General features: G+C 34.3%; 2 protein-coding genes across 2 annotated transcripts in view; one reads left to right on the top strand and one right to left on the bottom strand.

Moving 5' to 3' along the window:
• Positions 1 to 20,638, bottom strand: part of heph (polypyrimidine tract-binding protein 1 heph) — an 862,450-nt gene that overhangs the window by 741,775 nt on the left and 100,037 nt on the right. The gene's annotated exons all lie outside the window — the stretch shown is intronic.
• Positions 9,024 to 19,628, top strand: LOC141482456 (uncharacterized). Its single transcript, XM_074175777.1, has 5 exons — positions 9,024 to 9,042; positions 11,970 to 12,120; positions 13,221 to 13,466; positions 15,977 to 16,199; positions 19,091 to 19,628. Exons 1-5 carry the CDS (start codon positions 9,024 to 9,026, stop codon positions 19,448 to 19,450), a joined length of 999 nt encoding a protein of 332 aa, XP_074031878.1. The 3' UTR covers positions 19,451 to 19,628.

Genomic DNA, 20,638 nt, shown 5'->3' on the forward strand with positions numbered 1-20,638 from the left:
TTCACAAGTCACCATTTTTACTACTTTTGGTGTTTTGATGATCTAAGTGGTTGACCATGTTTATTGGCCAATTTTAGAGGTTCGCACTTTCATCATTTAAAAACAAGTTGTACCAGAAAGTAGATACATGCTAATAATGATACAGTTGAGGAAGAAAATGATATTGATAAATAATTAATGAGTATAAAACATAAAAATTAAATATTTCTATTCCACTAGATCAAAGTAAAGATTGAAATCCCTTCATACATTATTAACATACACTTTTGAATGTATTCGTACTAACTTGAAAGCTTGGGTGTTTGTAGAGATATCTGGAGATCAGCCATACCTCGGACACTGCCCTTTGTTTGGCTGCAAGGCAGCCCTTTGACTTGTTCGTTTCTTAGACGTCTCCAAAAAATATGGCAAACTCATTAGCTTATTGCGTATTTTCTTGTACGTACGTATCTCTCTATAGTTAATCGGTTGAATCGGTGAGGTGTGTTTTATTCTATCTATGCAATCAAGTTTTTACTCTTCATATGAATTTTCGATAAATGACCTGTGACGTCAATACCAACGACGACCAGACAACCGCAACAATTAACCCGTTTCATGGAACTGAGCAATAAAACTGACTAGATAACAAGTTGACATCAATTTGAAAAAAGGAAATCATTTCTTCAACATCACGACACATGGCTACAGCTGAATTAAGTGAATACTATTATCTCTTCGAAATATTTGTTTTTGTTCGTGACTTTTGTTAGGAAGGCTGCAACCCAATAGCCTCCTACTGCTTGTGCTAATGTATGTTATTTCATATATTCCGAATTGTGTAATCATGGTTTCAACCACCAATGAGTATAGCTAATACATCATTTGGTATCAGCCCTCATGTTTTTTCTAGAAGGGTCTGACCAGCATTAATGATTTTTGTTTTCATTTTGTCCTGAAGATCAGGTCTAGGTTAGTCTGAGATCTAGTACTTTTCCAGATATTCCACCTGCCAAGACTTCGGTGTTGTAGAATTCCTGATCTCTCAATCTTTACTATAGTTGATTTAACCAGACGTATGCTGAGCCTTTTTTCTTTGATACGTCTTTTTGAAACATTGAGGGTCTTTATTACCATATTCGCAATGCATGACGATATCGTCTGCCCACTACATTATTTGAAGATAGTGGGATCGACGAAAACCTAATCCCTGAATATCAAGGATTAACGACACTACCTGAGGTATTCCGTTGCAAAGCCAACTCTGACATCGATCGTCGAACAAGATTCGTCCTGACTTTCACTGCAAGGCAACTCGATGAACTTATGATCCAACATCAGACCCGCAATGATGTCATCAGTGCTGCGAGGCTAAGTAAGTGAATGTCATGAACTGAAAAGAACAAGCCTTCTCAGGTTTGTTCCCTTTGGGAACCTCGTTTGTCTTTAATATTCGGGAATTGAGTCTTCTGTTGATCCCATAGATGGCCTCTTTATTGCACCACTAATGAAACCTTGGCGAATTGAATAAGCGCTGCCTGGTGTTGGATCGTAAGTTTATCCAGTGCTTTATATCGTTATTGGTACAAAATAGATAGTAAATCCTCCACTAGAAGGTTCTATAGAATTTTCCTCCCCTGGAGCAAGCCCTTGCTAGCCTTGCCACTTCTGTATCTTTCGTAATAGGCGTATGTGATTGAATTTTACTCAATAATACATGTAGGAAATGAAAATATTCTGAATATATCTCATGAGATCAGAAATGCAACAGTTATAATTTTGAAGTGAATTGAATCGTAGCAATATATATCTCCTTACGATAGAGTGAAATGTGAAGCATACATTTTGAATAAAATTTGCAAAATATTCAAAAAAATATCTTCTCTACTTTCATATTCAAAAAACACTTTATTGTGAGATTTCCACTAAACAGTTTTACGAAAACGCAATACGTGTTTCGCCATATAATGGCTTCTTCATGTGTGTGAAGATACGTTTCATGTGTGTGAAGATATGTTTTTTGAATACGTTAGTTATGGATTTTCATCAAGTATCAAGTATTTCCTCATATATCTCTACTTTCAAATTTGATAATTACTCACATGGGAAATTCGAATCTCATTCATCAAACTATATTCAAAAAGATAGCTGATATTCGAGATTACAAATTTTAAATTCTTAAAAGAAGGACAAATTGACCAAACCTCATAACCTACCAAAATTATATTTGGAATTCCAAATCGAATGAAATGAAATTTTACCTAAATCGTCACTTCCATGACCAATAGAGAATCAACCACACACGGCATTTTAACAAATCAATTCCAATTCCCTTTGATTAAGTGAATTCAATCTTGAATCCAATTCTCGCTGTCAATGATCCCGCCAGGAATTTCATTAGGTATTGCCGTGTGTGCATAAGTGTTATTCAAACATATAAGCTTCGGTCTGTGTGTGTGTGTGTGTTCCTTTTGATGCTAGCAGCGCCGAATATGCGTTTATGAGTGTGTTCTAAATTAGTTGACAATTAATTCTAGTCCACATGGTACACCGAGTTATTCGAATTCGCTTCTCTCTATTCCGAATGTGGGAATATCGCGGTATGTCTTGGTAAACTTCGAGAAAGTTCTCAATTTTTAAACAAACACCTCATAGTCATCGCTAACCCTGCGTGAAAATATTTATGGAAGTATGCAAAAACAAAATGAAATCGAAACCAACTCATCTTATTTAAATTGAAATAGTATCTTTTTTGGGAAATAAAGTTTTTGGCATTCCAGTTTTCCATCTTGATACAAAAAATGTGGGAATCTTCCAAAGAAAGGAAGGAAGCAATCAATTTCAAAAAATAACTCTTCCTTTCTTTCTAGGTGCACATAACAGAAAATTTTCTGATTGATTCGGCCGTTACTTGATGAAGATCCATAGTTATTTCATAAACTACACCTTAGGATTCTATCTCCACAAACATTATTTGAGAAATATACCACTCATGTGGTATCGTAAGGTGTAGTTTATGAAAAAAATAAAAGAACTGCTTCTAGCGTTTCTACATGCAATCCTCTCCGTTTACAGTGTGTATTATTTGAAGTGTACAATCATTTGTCAATTATGATTTCAACCAAGTTGGTATCATCAGGAGATGACGAATTGGCTGCATTTGTAATTTACGATTTTTTGATACGCGTATCGAAAATTTTACAAGAATATAATGCGATGAAGCGTTCATTTTTGTCTCGAAAAAACATTGAAAATTTCGCAAAAAATATAATGGGTTGAAACGGTCTTTTTGACACTTTAATCACATCAAAAAATATTGGCGTGAAGTTATCCAAAGATTTCTGGCCATACATGCTGACGTAGAGGAAAATAAAAATCTGTGGTTGGGATACGAAATTATTAGCACCCGTACTAATATCTGTGGCTGGAAATACCTATTCACTATAGGTTGAACGTGGAATTATTAGGACTATTTGGTGTTTAATTTTTTAATAGAATCTTGAGTAGATTGACGCGTTGATAATTGTTTTCTCATCAACAATACAGATTTAGGGAATAATAAAATTGGAAAAAATATTAGACTTACTTTCCAATACCCCATATAGAAATGATGTCCGATGATGTGCGTCCATCAGAATCACACAACTTCCATAGTTTCTTGAGTAGATTAACTTGGTTATAACAGTTTTCTTGTCATCTAAACAGATTTGGAAAAAAAATTGTTGAAACTATCGGACTCATTTTTTGAGATTCCTTGTATTCATGAAAATCACACAACTCTTATAAAATCTTGGGTCGATCAACACAGTGGAAACAGTTTTCTTGTCACCCATACGGATTTCGAGAATAAAATTGTTGAAACGATCAGACTATCTTTTTAAAACCACTTGTAGAATTGAAATCAGATGATGTGCGTGCATAAAAATCGCAAAAGTCTTATGGAATCTTGGGTAAATTGACGTAGTGATAACAGTTTTGTTGTCACCCGAACAGATTTCGAAAACAAAAATATTGAAACAATCAGACTCATTTTATGAGATTCCTTGTAGAATTGGAACCAGAAGATGTGCGTTCATGAAAATCACACAACTCTCATAAAATCTTGGATAGATAAACACAGTGAAAACCGTTTTCTTGTCACCCATACAGATTTCGAGAAAAAAAATTGTTGCAACAATCAGACTCACTCTTTAAAACACCTTGTAGAATTGAAACCATATAATGTGCGTTCATGAAAATCAGACAACTCTCATATTATCTTGGGTAGATCGATAAAGTGAAAACTGTTTTCTTGTCACCCATACAGATTTCGATAAAAAAATTGTTTGAAGGTGATTGACAATGTTTCGTGATGAATTTCACTAGTTCGGACTTCCATTGTCTACTATATAAAATGATTTGAAATCCCTGAAACAAGTAAAAAAGAATAATTAAAAAAGAATAGTTGAAAATAACAATTATATTAAGCAACAATAAACCTGAAATGAAATGATAGTGAAATTACCTACAAGTAAAAATATAATAATTGAATAAATAAAAATTAAAGGAATGCAAAAAGAAAATAATAAAAATAAAGTGTAGAGATTCCAAATCACGTTAGTTCACGACGTTTCGATTGTTGGTATCTACAATCGTCTTCGGGTGATAACTGGACTGATTCCTCCGAGAGATGACTATTTTATAGGTCGTTGAAATACTTTCACTTTCTCTACTTTCCATTTTCCGCTTCACTGATTCCGTGAGGGATGACCGTTTTGGCGGGAGTTGGTCATTTTTCGTTTGATGATGGGTTTCTATATGTTTCGTATATCTACGCTGGCCTGGCTGAATACGTTGTTGGACAACATGTATGCGGCTTCCTTAAATTTTCTCCTGAACCAATGTTCCTCTCTGTGCAAGATCTCAGCTTGGGACCACTCGATGTTGTGATGATGGGTCCAAACATGGTCTGCTATTCCTGATTTGCTGGTTTCTCCTCGCTGTGTGTGCTTCTTGTCCTTGGAAATGCGAACATTCAATGGCCTCTTAGTTTCACCAATATAGGATTTTCCGCACTCACAGGGTATCCGATAAATGCAATTCTTGGAATCGTAGTCCGCGTTTGGGGGCCTGGTTTTCGTGAGGTTGCTACGGATGGTGTTACCGGATCTGAAACAGGTTCTAATGTTGTACTTGGAACCAATTCTTCTTATCCTCTCCGATAATCCTCTGATGTAGGGAAGTGCAAGCACTGGTTGTGACGGCTTCTCTTCCTTGCGAGGCTCCTGCTGTCTTTTAGCCAAAGTCTTTTTTACCATCGCTTTGGAGTATCCATTCCGCTGAAGATCATTTTTGATGATGTCTAGTTCCTTCTCGAGACCTTCCTTTGTATTACAGAGCCCAAAAGCACGGTCTAATAGAGTCTTGATGATTCCTCTTTTTGTCGATTGATGGTGGTTGGATTCGTGGTTCAGATACTGTCCCATCCTCAAAATTGAAAAAATTATGGACAGATAATTGAAAAGCACTTAGGATATTTGAAGACCCCCTAAAGCGCCTTCAGTCAGTTAGCATCATCATGCCTAAGAATAAACAATCTTAGATGTGAGTAAATAAAACTGGAAAAATGTACAGGGTGTCTTGAAATACATTGTTTACTATATATACATGACACTTTAACGATGAAGTGATCTAACGTTTCAATGTGCGATTTCAATCAGGAACGTATACCGGGTATGAATGTGTGTGTGTGTCTGATCCCAATTAGTAACGTATACGCGATGCGTCAAAATACACCGTTCGAAAAACATTAGGGACGTCTCCGGAACGAGGAAACTGAATTTGCTAATTTTTAGAGATACAGAGACGTGTGTGGATACTGTCACTTGACAATTTTAGTGGAGAGCATGAGAATAAAAAACGTTTATATTCAACGAATTTAGGGAAGTCAACATTGTTATAACATTAAAATCAACAGTTCAAAAATAAAATTTCAAAACGCTCAAAGGTGGGAAATCGTTTCCGTCTTTTCATTAAAGAGGATGTATGCATCTCCACTCAAAAACGATTTTGGTGAATTTGGTGACACGTGTGAATCATTGTTTTCATGCCACGTACCAGAGTAAGGATGCCTGCAGTCTGCTGTATAATGTCCGCTGTAAGTAGACCCACTGTCAGTATAAATGCATATAGACTATAACAAGATCTGCTGCATAATTGTTCATATCTAATCCATCTAGAGGAAATTCGATGGCAACATTCAACTTGCCTCTAAATCTTTCTGTTGAAGAGAATCTTTTGAAATGAATGACAAAAACTGTGGCATTGAGATAAACTCAATTGGCCTGTTCTTTGTGGTATGGGAGTGACAAATCCCAGAAAGGATCGAAGTTCTCAGGTTTCGCAGGTATCAACATCTCATTCAAATCCAGCTTCCATAAATATTTGTTGTAACCTACATGTAGTCTGTGATTTGGAACTTCAGAAGCTTTTGCCAAAAACATAAAATCTGGAATTTTCACATAATAAAGTTATTTTATTTCAGTTTGAGGGGTGTCGGATGTTTTCTTTTGTTATTTGAGGAGTATTTGTCGTTGATGTTTTTATTGTTGAAGTAGAACGCTGACTTATTTTTACTGTGGTGGTGGTACGTCGGCCATTCAAATGCAATTTCGTCATCTCTTCCTAATTTGATTGTTTTTTGTAGGTACCAAGGAAATATAGTGGAAGTTTCTTCACCGCTATCTCCCAATCTAAGTTCATGCCCAATTTCGTGTGTTAGGGTCTTGAGAAAATTCTTACCTACGTTTCTATCAAGATCTCACGATTCGTCCTTGTCTAGATGAATTTCTCTACATGCATCATTCACAGGTGGATAAGCATAAGCTAAAATTGTCCTGGAGCCATCAAATTCAGATCGATACACTCCATTACCTATGCAGTCTCGGTGGAATGGATGTCTTCTTTGTACCTGCGATATAGTTAGGTATAATTGGAAATATTTTCCCGTGAACTGAATGTTTTCTCAGCATGAAGCTACATTTTGGCAGATGCTTGAGGAAAACTATCATTTGATATATGTTTTTTTTCCATTTACCCTGAATCGTAAACACTTTTTGAGCGATTACATATCTTGGTCTTTGAATCAAACTCAGAGCATATGAATTCATTGTACCATCAACGGCAAGATTACATTTTTCTCATAAACTACACATAGCCGATCCAGAATCCACGAGAGAATTGTTATCAATGTATCCATATAGATACAGAAATTGCAAAATTTCTTCTTTTGTCACAGTTTCACAAGTAGTGAGGTATGGAAAAAATGTGAGTACCCACCACAACATTTTGAAACAATACTGATTTCCCAAGTCATTGTTCATTTTCGTAAATATGATCCTTTTGAGTATATGTGGGCGAGATGGTAATGGCGCCAGCCTAGGGTTGCAGAAAAAAAAATGGTGCACTCAGCCGCAACTTCGTTAATAATGATCTGCAGAAAACACATTTTTCCGGTTACATTGCAAACGGTGTCTGAACCCTACGAGATAGATTAAAAAAAGGTACTACAGTATTGTACACCTTAAAAAGGTCTACAAGAAAGTTCGTGATGGTATGTGTCTATCTCTCAGAGATACCCACAATAACCATTTTTTTATCCTCGAAAAATGATGACTTATTTACGAAGAAATTTCAAGGAATACAGCAATAATCCTTATCCAATTGAGTACCTTGAATACAATGTGCATTTAATATAGATCAATATGGCCCTTTTCAGCATGTTATTTGAATGAATATTTTAGAAGATATTAGATTCAAAATGCAGGGATATAGCGGTTGCGGCGGAACTGGTCGGGGGGCTGACGGCGCGTAGCTATAAATAACGCGTCGAAAGCCGCGCTTCGACCTATAGCACTTTATGATTAGCAGCGATCGCACGCGTTTGTATATATATTTGGTATCAGCATAGCACCATTTTCGATGAAATATATGCAAAGGAAGTACTGCCAACTTACTCATATTCAATGAATCCTTGGTGAACAAATATTTTCTATATGATCATGATGAAGCCTAGGTTATTTTTTCTGTAAATGAAAAACGATGCTCTGGATTACCTACGACGTTCTTTTTCATGTTCTGTTATTTCATTGATACATACATCATGTTGGTTTTCATTTTTATTTTTTATTTGAAGTTAGGTTCTCAAATCCTCTGGGACCTTTGATATTTAGGCCAGAAAGAGTAAAAATGTTACACTGGTTTTCTTGAAAAAGAAAATGGAATCATGGAATCAAGGTCATAGTAAAGTCGACCCCATTGGATTTCTAGGATATATTCCCTCAATAACATAAGCGTTCGCTGAGCAAACAAAAGATCTGTGTTGGCAGCCCTGAGAGATTTCTCAGTGTTTCCATGTCCTATAAGATGCCACTGATGAACTGAACCAGGTCAGATTTGATTCATCTAACGACCGATTCAGTATTGAGAAAATATTTTGAAAGCGTGTTTTAAATAGTGACTGTCTGGAATAAAAGGGAATATGCAAGGGAAGTACCGCCAACTTACTCATATTCAATGAATCCTTGGTGAACTAATGTTTTTTATATGATCATGATGAAGCTTAGGTTATTTTTTCTGCAGTTGAAAAACGATGCTCTGGATTACCTACGACGATACATACATCATGTTGGTTTTCATTTTTTTTTTATTTGAAGTTAGGTTCTCAAATCCTCTGGGACCTTTGATATTTAGGCCAGAAAGAATAAAAATGTTACACTGGTTTTCTTGAAAAAGATAATAGAATCATTGGGTACTTTCTGTTTTCAAGGTCATAGTAAAGTCGACCCCATTGCATTTCTAGGATATATTCCCTTAATAACATAAGCGTTCGCTGGGCAAACAAAAGATCTGTGTTGGCAGCCCTGAGAGATTTCTCAGTGTTTCCATTTCCTATAAGATGCCACCGATGAACTGAACCAGGTCAGATTTGATTCATCTAACGACCGATTCAGTATTGAGAAAATATTTTGAAAGCGTGTTTTAAATAGTGACTGTCTGGAATAAAAATGGGTCTTACTTCTTCAGGTAAGTTTTTTTCCACTTGATATCCGTTTGAGAGTGTAGTTTGACTAATCCTTGGGAAAAAATTATTACATTATCACTTATATTTTCAGAAACGAAATTTCCGAAATTTCATTTCAATTCCTTAATACACAATCAATGAAAATTGTATGGTTTCTAAAAACAAGGTTGTATCATCTCTTGTTGATGAATCTTTCTCATCAACATTCGAGGGTAACATCCCAAGTGCACCAAGTTTAATCGGTTAAAATCTGCAAAATAATAATTTTTCAAAATTTACTAAGCAAATGTCTTGAATATATAATAATTTGATGAATTTCTGACACCTTAGAGCGAGTGGCAGAAATAGTAAACGATATAAAGTCAAAAAACGCTGCCTAATAATTACCTGTTTCATCGTTTTATATGCATTGAGGGAAATAATCAGATAAATATACTTAATAATGATGAGTTTCATTGATATCACTGCCGTTTGATCGCTCATGTTCTGTTGATCAAGGCTTCGGATCATGGTGAAAATCAACAGAAAACCGAATTAAATATTTTTTGGAATTCCTTTATTTTAGTTCAGAGTGATTCAACATATTTCTATCCACCTAAAGCATATAGAGCTTTGAAAAAATGAAATACTTTGTATATATATATATATATATATATATATATATATATATATATATATATATATATAGTTGAGAATCTTAGCGACTGGAGAAATGTACAGTAAACTGGATTAACGGGGTCTCTCAGTCAAAAAATCAAAACTCTGCTCTACTTCTCTGCTTATAATGGAAAGACAGTTCAACATGTATGTTTTTTTTGGTTTGACAAATGTCATACATTCATATGAAGGTGATCATTGTAATGAACTTTTCATTCAACAAAATAGAACCATTTCCGATAAAGTATTCATCTATTTGTACCCCCGCGGGCGGCAAAGCATCCTGAATTATGAAATTATAAAATATATTCTGGCAGGATTTTTTAGTACTTTGTTCAAAAGAATATTTGCAATGCACCAGTGCCGAATATTTTTATCCTACCATCAAATGAAAATTTCAATTATTGAAAATTGATACGAAAAAATACATTATTTATAATATGAATGAAAATACTTCATTTATAATAAAGTATTCATTGATATTAAATGAATGATATCACTCCTACATACTGAGAAAGACACTGATCCCGTTACTTGATGAAGGTCCATAGTAATTTCATAAACTACACCTCACGATTTGATCTCTACAAATTTTATTTTTCAAATAAAGTTTGTGGAGATCAAATCGTGAGGTGTACTTTATGAAACCTTTCAATTCCGTTCAGAGTCAGGTAATAATCCTTTACAATAATATAAATCCTAATCATCAGAAATTTCAATTCATTCAACCGAATTATAAATCAGAAGTCTTTTCGAGTTCATATCTATCTTTCAATAATGTTAATGAAATAGTGAAAATACCCCTTAACTCTCTCAAGGAAGTATTTCCAGAAAATAGAAACTTTTACCTATTCTTAAGTTGCGAATAAAGAAAGTACATCTTTATTGTCACTTAAATCTCGATGCAAGAATTGATTTTCAAAACCATAATCCAGTGGATATTTCTCTTCACACCAGTGGTGGATATTTTCTCTTCTGACTAGTGATTAATATTTATTCCAAATCAACCATTTTCTACCATATCCAATGATTGAAAATGAATATAAACATTTTATACTTTATTGAATGTGAAATATTCACTAAAACAAATTTGAAAATTGAAATAAAGCAAATTATTCAAACGTATAAAGGTAGAATGCTCCAGTAACCCTAAATCCGTAAGTACCTGTCTTCAAACCGTTCTCGTACATTTTGGAGCACTTACGTTGTCAATTCGTCTCCACAGGACTTTCCAAGAGTCAGGTAGAGTGTGATACATTTCATTTTGCAAGCGGCTCCACTAAAAAATTTACTCGACTTATGTCAAGTTCCTGAAGAGACCATACAATTACATCTATGGCCCTATCCAGGATTGGCTCACACCAAGGCGTTCATTCACCCTTCGAAGCTTGATACAAAGCAGTTGTTGGACTACAGTAGGGATGAACTACGATGTCCAACAGGCCTGCTTACAGGTCACTGTCATTTGAATCATCATATTCAGAGAATCGGACTGTCGGAAGACAGTGTGTGTCGCCTCTGTTTGGAAAATGAAACAGCGGAGCACATACTTTGTGCCTGCCCTGCTGGGAACCGAATCAGGTTTCTAGAGTTCGGCAGAGCCGTAGTCTTACCATCTGACCTGAAAGACCACTCACCATACAGACTAATCGGCTTCGCTAAGAAGCTGGGTTTCTTTGGTCGAGTGTGAATGGGTGTGAGCCACAATAATCCCTTGCGCGTTGCGGTGGAGCGTCGAATAGACCCACTCACTTTTAACCTAACCTATCCAGTGGAAGTACTGGATTTTCAACCCGCTTTTCTATTTTTATCCGATTTAGTTTCAATGTCCAAATGCCGTTGGTAAATAGTTCGAAAACTCGATTTCCCTATTCATGATTTTTGAAATAAAATGTAGACATTTTCATCTATTTGGAGTACCTACCTCATGACCGATACATTTGAAATGCTATGAAATAATTTTTGAATACTTCACTATACAGACTATATAGGCATAGTCTGTATGAATCATTGGGGAAGTAATAACCAGGTACTCGCTAAACTGTTGCTTCTTTTATCCGAATTTCATAGCTATTCTTCCACCATTTGTACAAGATTCCAAGTATCCTTATTTTTGATTTGTCACAGTTCTACAACATTTTTATGATCTATAATCTTTTATTTCCTATTTTCGGAAGAAAAAAATACATCATATGAGGAAACACGAGAAAAACTTGAAATATGTATTACTTCTAGTATAATTATTATAATTTACCAACTCTCATTTTCACAGTTAAGAAACCTAAGGAGATAGAACAATTCAGTGGTTGGGCTCACCTACCTTCCGTAGTGTTGACAAAAATTTTCATTAAGCTGGACGCTAAGGACAGAAGAAATGCTTCTTTGGCCTGTAGAACGTGGAGGGAAACATATTTTCATCCTAGGTAAGTTTCTGATAAGTTTATGTGTAAACTCATGTGAAGTTATTAGTCATTGTGGTTTGAAAAAGTTATATACTCCAAATTATGGGTTTATATGAATATTAACAAGCCTGAAGAAGCTGTTGTATAGTGGAAAACATGTTGCGATTTTGTAAATTGTCCAGCAAATATCTCACAGCAAAGTGTTTCCTAAATGAGTTCTCTAAAAGCATTCAATATGCCTACATCTAATTTTTAATCTCTATTACCGTTTGATGACATACCGACAATCTCAACTATATAAATTGAAAAGTTTCCCTTACGACCTCCCTATCTTTCAGTTTTCGAATGACTCCAGAGAAAATGATTTCTGGCCATTTATCGAATAATTTCAAATTTTTTTTTCCCAAATCTGTTTCAGTATCAAATGATTTATAAATAAACGGTACTTTAGGATTTGAATTTTCCAGCAGGATTTATTAGCCATTATAGGTAGAGGCGACAGGAAATGACAATTTCATGTACGAATTCAGATTTATAACAAATGATAACATGATATTCTATATTTTCTTGGTATTTCATAGTAGGTATTGAGTATTACTTCAACGGAAAAATTAAAATTCAATGAAAACATTTTTTCAAAATCATGTTTTGTACATATTTTACTATAAACAACAAATATATCATTTATGGAGGAAAGTAATCTAGACGTATTTTTATATTCAAAATGGTTTTTGATCTTTTGTATATGAAAGGTCAGTCACAAAAAACTGTAGGCCCTGGGCCCTGGTCAATAACTCGGAAAATATATTTGACGTGGTTATCTCCAACCGTGAAAGTTCACATTCCTTGGTAAAAATTGATGTTTTGGAAATATGGGAGCCAGCTTAATAATTCTATGTAACTGAAGTATTTCCTAAACACTAACTAATGGACAAGTCATCCTCTCCCAACGAGGGAAAAGATGAGGAAGTTTCCGAAATTAGTGATTCAATTGATATTATCCCCACCGAAATTGCATGATGTATTTGATGAAAACATTATAAGAATGAACGAATGTATTGAGATTTTACCATCATTCTCCATTATTTTTTCAATTATAAATACAAGTTCGATTTTTCCAGATTTTGGCCATTTATAAAGTTTTCGTTCACACCTGGAAAACTTGATGAAGCTAGGTGGTTCACTAGTTTATTTGGAAGGAATCTAAAAAATGCAAAAGTGACTTTAGACACTTCATGCCAACTTTGTTTGAGAGCATTTATTCAGCTGTTGCAACATTTGGAGGAGAACAATAATCTGAAGAGTCTGTTCATTTATCCTGATCCTCGCACATTCAAAATGCCAGCGAAAATGTCACATCAACTACGGTGAGTCTAATAATAGTTTAATTTCAAATAGATGTATTCAGAATCAAGAGACATTGACAAATCTTTTGAGTATTATTTCCCTTGCTGCTCACAGCTGATCCCAATAGTGGTTCAATTTTAGTCTTGACCAGTCTACAAAATATTGCGTGAAGAATGAACGTAATGAAATAGTCAAATGAAATTACGTCATTATGCAGCTATTAGATAATAATTGAAAACGAATAAAAAATAGAATTCATATTGAATGCTCAATGTTCTCAATTGACACAACTAGGAAGTAACCTACTCGTCCACCTGAATTCTGTACGATGCGGAGATTATCTACTCGTAGAATATTTTCAGTATCTTTCTTCGAAAGCGAAAGGATTCTCAATCTTTTCGCTTTCGGATGAACTCATTTCCAAAGAACAGTTATGATATAGTAACTTTTTTCACGTTAACGTAACCTACATTGAAACGTTAACAACTTAGAATTGAATTTCGAAGTTTTTGATAGTATTTAACTACGAATAAAAAAAACAAATCGCAAAAAAAACTCCAATTGATATATATTGTTTAAGAACTCTTTCATTTGGAGAACGGCGTTTATGTGGAATAAACTACTTGAGAACGTTTTTCCAAATAGATTTAATCTCCAGCGATTCAAATCCAATGTGAATCACTACTTTCGCACAGGCACCGTTTTAAAAGCGCCTTAAGGATTTTCCTGTAGTGCTTGTGTTTTGTCCTTAAAAAAATATAACAATTCGAACAATATCATCAAAGTCACACACGGTATCTCATTGAAAGTTAAAATTGTCATTCATCGTTTCTAAAATACATATTTGCTCTTACAGTAGTATTATTACGTCACTTTTTCAGAATATCTTCCAATCCAACAATATTATCAAAAGATGTCAATGTCAAAAATCAACTAACTCTCCATCTCTTTTGGAAATTTCCACCTCATGAAATAATGGATATTTCTGAAAAACCATCCGTTATTTGTCCATCTACTCTCGTCACCCCACAAAATTTCAATATAAATTTCATTATCCCCTCGAAATTATCTGAGTAGTCGCCTACAAAAAAATATTTTCCTCCTGTCGTAGTCTAATGAATGCAAATTGTGAATTTTCATTACTTTGTATGGTCTGTATTTATTTCTTGTCAACTTTTTTTTGAAGGACGTAGTCCATCACTCTCTGATATTTCTCAGTTCTCCACTTGAATCAGTCGTTTGTGAAACCGCACTTGTCCGCAAATTGAAACTGAAGGAAACACCAAAAAAATTTTTCTAAACCTGCGAAATGTTGATGAGAACATTTTATCAAATTTACAATGTTTTCTTGAGCCAGGACAGAAAGGTACGTACATCTGCATTACATTAAACAACTTTCTAAAACTTTCCCTCAACATTTTTATTTTCCACAAAACAGTAGTCATTCTATATAAATTTATTTTCTAAACATTAATTGTATACTCGAAAAAATGCAAATTTTATAGAGATATTTGGAGCTAACGTATGTCTTCGAATTTCAGTTCGCTTTCCTTTCGAGGTACTTCTGATTGGAAATGGTATAACAAGATGATTTTCCGAAAAGAAACGTCAAAAATACATGTGTTGTGATACATTGCTGAATTTGTTATGATAGTGGATGAAAAACACTATACACCCGTTTTCCAAAAAAAACCTCGATGAACGAAACGTTTCATTGAAAATTGATTCACATCCGGTGATAATGGACATGAAACTATGAATCGTTTCTCTCCGCTGAACCAACAATCAAAATCCAACAAATTAGGTTTCTTGCGAATATTTCAAAAACTATCATTGATAGTTGCGATGTGGAAAATGATTTGTATCGTCCTCCCAAATTTGCAACTTTTGCCTAATTCAACCAACCTTGTGAGTCTTACCATTTTCAGCACAGCAATAGTGGGATCAGTCAGAAAAACCACATTCGACGTTTCTCGTGTGTCACATTCTAGTTTAGAAGCAGTTCAATGTTTCACGCGTGGCTATCTGGTGCTACAGTACACTTCCAAAATTTTTATCAGCCTTCCTCGGGTATGTCAACTTACCACAATAAAAAAAAATCAATGGAGAACTTTATACACATGTAGAAAAGGCAAACTTTCAAGTTCACTCTAATAAGTTACTGCGTAGATTCAAAGTATTTTTTACAAAGAAAAATGTTTTATTTGTCGTATCTATTAATTTTGACTATCAGAAAAAACTGAAGAATTATACATAAACTTATGTTAACGTTTCAGATACTACAATCTGCCTCCGTCTACAGAATTGAAAAAGTTTTTTTGGTCCTGAGTCACAAAAGTGAATCGGGAGTGCACAATTACTACACAAAATTGTAGTGAAGGCTTCTATCAAGGTAGCAGAATCAACTCTCCGGAACCGTTTATTTTTTATAATCATAGTCTGAGTGAGCTAACGATCAGATGATCTCTTCTTGAGGGGAGTCGTCATTCTCAGTTGAGAGCAGCTGCTAATTCTATATTTTTATTTTTAGTGTGAAATTGGTCGACGAACTACTGGCTTCGCTACATAAATGTTTACCAAGACTTGACGAATTCGGTATGGGTTGTGGACCAAACCTGCCAAACTGCTCTTTGGACCAATTATTGATGAGTCTGAATACTGCTGTATTGAAAATAAGTCTTTGTTCTTACGAAAAAGACTGTTCTGAATTACACTTCAATCCTGTCCTTTTACGGCGCTTCTCAAAGTTACAGGTAAACCAAATTCACACTTATATATTTCTGTAAACATTTCATTACTTTCACATGATGTGTTCCTGATTATACAAATATTTCATTAACGAACTAGTTCTCCGGAGAAAATGACATCATATCGTAACAACCTGTCAATTTTTTCAAAGACGTATTTCTGTTTATCTGTTGAAATTGACCTCACAATAGGTGCACTAATAATAAAACTCACATATTAATGTGAACAGAAGTTATCAAACTGAATATACACTGTCTGTTGAAAAAGTAAGGTGAATTTTGATTTTTCTCAAAGAATATTAATTCATTCATCAATTTAATTTTGTCCCCTTCAAAGTAGTCCCTCTCATAACATCGTTTTTTTCAATCCTCGAAGCATACTGAAATTGTGTTTTTTTGAATGGAACACCCTGTATATTGTTACAATTTTGAATAGGTCGGAAAAAGTACTATGATTTTATTAGAGGTACTCTTTACCTTCCTAAAACCGTTCTGGGGTTATTGATTTTTTTTGCTAGGTACAATTGGAAACTAAATAATATCGGACTGTGAATAACACAGTCCGGTTATTCACACAGGTTTTTGGCTATAGATTTCGATAAAACCTGTTTTTCAATATCATATAGAATGTTCAAAAGTCATTGTCACTTTTTATATTTTCTAACAAAGATAACTTTGCTATTCCAAATAGAACACCCTGTATTCTTTCGATCTGAACAATATAAAATTCAATTATCTTCCATTTCATGTCGGGGTTCTCTATACCTAACCTAAATAGTTTTTCAGATATTGCCTTTTACAAATAGTAGTTCTTATTTCAATGCATTGTTTGAATCAAGATAGTTTTGAAACGACATTTGATTTGCTCACAGAATTCTCATTGACAGTTGTTATACTTCATACATCACATAAATTTACAGTTCACAAAAATTAATTTATCATTTACATTTCTATTCTGACAGTAGTTCATTAAACAGACTATACAATTTTTTTATTATTCAACCAATACAACAACAAAATATTGAACACAAATTTATTCAGAAAATTCAGAATAGGTGCTCGAAATAAGGACCATCCTGTTGAATAAACAGATCCATTCTCTTTATGAAAGACTGCTCAACATTCATTATTATTTCGAAAAGCAGCTCTCATTCTCTCCTTCATATTTTTCAGTGTGTATGGGGGAGTGTCGTAAATCTCATTCTTCATGTATCCCCTTGGGAAAATATCGAGGCAAAGCAAACCTGGCGATCTCGCTGACCAATTTTGTGGTCCTCCCCTACCAATCCATTTATTCGAAAAGCACATTTCAAAAACTATCTTACACTGAATTTGAAAAGTGCCAGAGCTCCATCCAATTGTAAACACATCAGTTGTTTGATATTTTGCGGCATATAGTCCCGAAGCTCAGGCAGATCATCTTGTAAAAGTTGTGAAAAATTTGGACCATTCAAGATTCCATCAAAAAATTATGGTCATATAACTCGCCCCCATACATTATCAGACCATCTATTCTGGTGATCTGGAGTACGGAAAAAATGAGGATTCACATCACTATATAATAATGGAATTATATTTCTTTGGTCGTGATACTCAGACGGTTCAAACCGTTCAGAAGAGACCATGCCCGGTACTGATGATGGGGCAATCACCCCAAAACCGGTCTATCGGTTGGTCGGATCGACCAACCGATAGACCGGTATATATATATATATATATATATATATATATATATATATATATATATTTGTGTGTGTGTGTTTGGATAGTTTTTCGTGGTCAGTAATTTAATATAATGTTGTACGAGTTGAACCGCGTCTGTAATTTTCATCTTTTCGACGTTTCGGCTCCTGCTTTGGAGCCATTTTCAAGAATCACTTGGAATTATACTTAGATGACTCAAGGACGAGGTCGCAATCTCCCTTGCCCCCAAGTCTCTATGCTTGCTGTGTTCAGCTTCAAGTGCGGTTCAACCCGGATTATTGAATAACGAAATTAATCAGCTCCCTAACAATATTATTAAAGGGGAGCTGTTGGAAGGTAGGTTGTACTATATCGTTTACTTGAACTATACATAGTACGTCCTATGAAATCATATTATATTTTCCTGATCTGTTCAAAAGTGTTACGAAATACAGAGTGTTTCTTTCAAAAAAACACAACTTCGATATGTCACACTTTTTTGAGTCACCCTGTAGACTCCTTTTGCAGCCTCTATCAACAGGCATATAATGAAATGGAGAAATTCTCGGAGAAATCAGTAATGTGTTTCACAGAAACCGGGTCGTATGGGGTACCCCACCCTGTATATAGTTTTTGAAAAATTCTGGTTTGGATCGTAAATTACTCTGTGTGAAATTATCAATCAATTGACACCTCAACTACAATTATCGATGAAGGCGACTATCCGCAGCACTATCCGATAAACACTTATCTATAGAATATCTAATTTTGGTTTTTCACGTTTGTCAATTTCTTAAGTTATTTTAAGTTTCTCTAAATAATAATTTGCACGTATAATCATACATTTACGTATGATGTGGATGTTTTTTTTTTGAAATTTAAACTATAAAATAGTTATTTCTGTTACTTGGCGTATAAATAACGATTGAATTTTTGGGCCCCACTGAATAGATGAGAGCTATTTCATTAGACACTACTTAATATAGACAATTTACTGCTTCACTGCTTTTACTTTAAATTCAGGAAAATATTCAAAAGTTTTTTTGACAAAAAAAATATAACGTATAACATAAAAATATAACAAATGACTGGTGGAGACCTGAAATTATGATATTCTTATGAGAACACGATGTTTATGGAATGTATATTACGGCAATTTTTTTTTATTTTTTAATAGTATTGTATTAATATGGAATTGTTATTTTTATTTTCAGATACTACGAATCAATTTGTCGCAAGTATCTGAAAATCTAATTACCGTATTACTTGATTTAGAAGCTTTACAAAAAATTATACTGCACATGGATAACTGGATTAATGGAAACGTATCAGAAATATTTGAGAATTTCAAACTTTTAAAACGCAAGAAAGGCAAGCGAGTGTATATTGTTTATAAGTTTTGGTGGTGGTTAGATAAGCAGAACACAGATGTACTTCTACTCCATTACCGCCAGATGAGTAGCCTTTTCTGCCAAATTGCCATCCCATTTAAAAACTTTTATTTTGATATTTTTCATCTGGAGTTACTAATATTTTATTATGAGCTGAAATTTCATTTTTTCAACACCTTTTAATCAAGATTGTGAGTGACAATATAAGAATAAAACCGTAATGTTTTCTTCACAAAAATTACTCTCATTAAAAAGTGTAATGTTTATGTTTCATACTATCAGAAAGTATTGTTGATATGTAATTATTAATTAGTTAAGTTTATTCCAGTTATTTTATCATATAATAAAAATATATATTCATGGATACTGTAGATTTTAATCGCTTCCCGCTGCCTAATTTTGTATGCTTTTTAACACTACGCAACGGATTTTGATGCGGGTTTTTTTAATAGATAGATAATAGATGGAGTGATAGAGGAAGGTTTATAACGTATATAACATGCATAATATAGGAAACACTGGTAATTTAAGAGGTTTCTAATGTGATGTCGTAAATAAACACAGTAAAGACACGCCTGAATAAGCCATTGTATGGCGAAACACGTGTGGCGTTTTTGAAAAATCGTTTAGTGAAATGTTTGTTGAATACGTCAGCTATCGGCCAATTCCATCATATATAATAAACACAGTTTTCTGCGCTTGAATTGCAAACGCAATACTACAGTATTGTAAACCTTAAAAAAGTCTACAAAAAGGTACTCGATGGTATATGTTAATCTCTCAGGGATAACCCCAATAACTATTTTTCATCCTCGAGAAATAATGACTTATTGACAAAGCACTTTTTAGCAATACAGCATTAAACCAAGTACCTTGAATACATTGTGCATTTGATATATATGGCCTTTTACAGCATGTAATTAAAATGAACATTTTAGAAGATATTACAGATTTCAAATGCAGGGACAAAGCGGTTGAGACGGTACCGGCCGGGGAGCCGAAGGCGCATGCCTATAAATAGCGCGTCAAAGGCCACGCTTCGCCCTATAGCACTTTATTATTAGCAGCGATCGCACCAGGCGGAGACCTGGTGGTTCGCTACTATATAATAATTTCTGTCAGTGTAAAGCATGGCCCAACAAAAATACAACTAAGTTACAGAAAACGATGTTGAGTTATACACATGAATTTTTTTCTTGACCCACTCCCTTGGTTTTTGAGTTTAAAGCATTCAGACATACAGACACGATAGACGGATGCGACTTATTCATATTCAATGAATCCATGGTGAACAAATATTTTTTATATGATTATGATTAAGCTTTTTAAGTTAATTTTCTGCAGTTGAAAAAAGATGTTCTTTTTCATGTT

Source organism: Leptinotarsa decemlineata, unplaced genomic scaffold (genome assembly GCF_025532065.1).
Source record: "Leptinotarsa decemlineata unplaced genomic scaffold, Ldec_3_MD MMD2_tig00001064_RagTag_RagTag, whole genome shotgun sequence".
Lineage (NCBI taxonomy): Eukaryota > Metazoa > Arthropoda > Insecta > Coleoptera > Chrysomelidae > Leptinotarsa > Leptinotarsa decemlineata.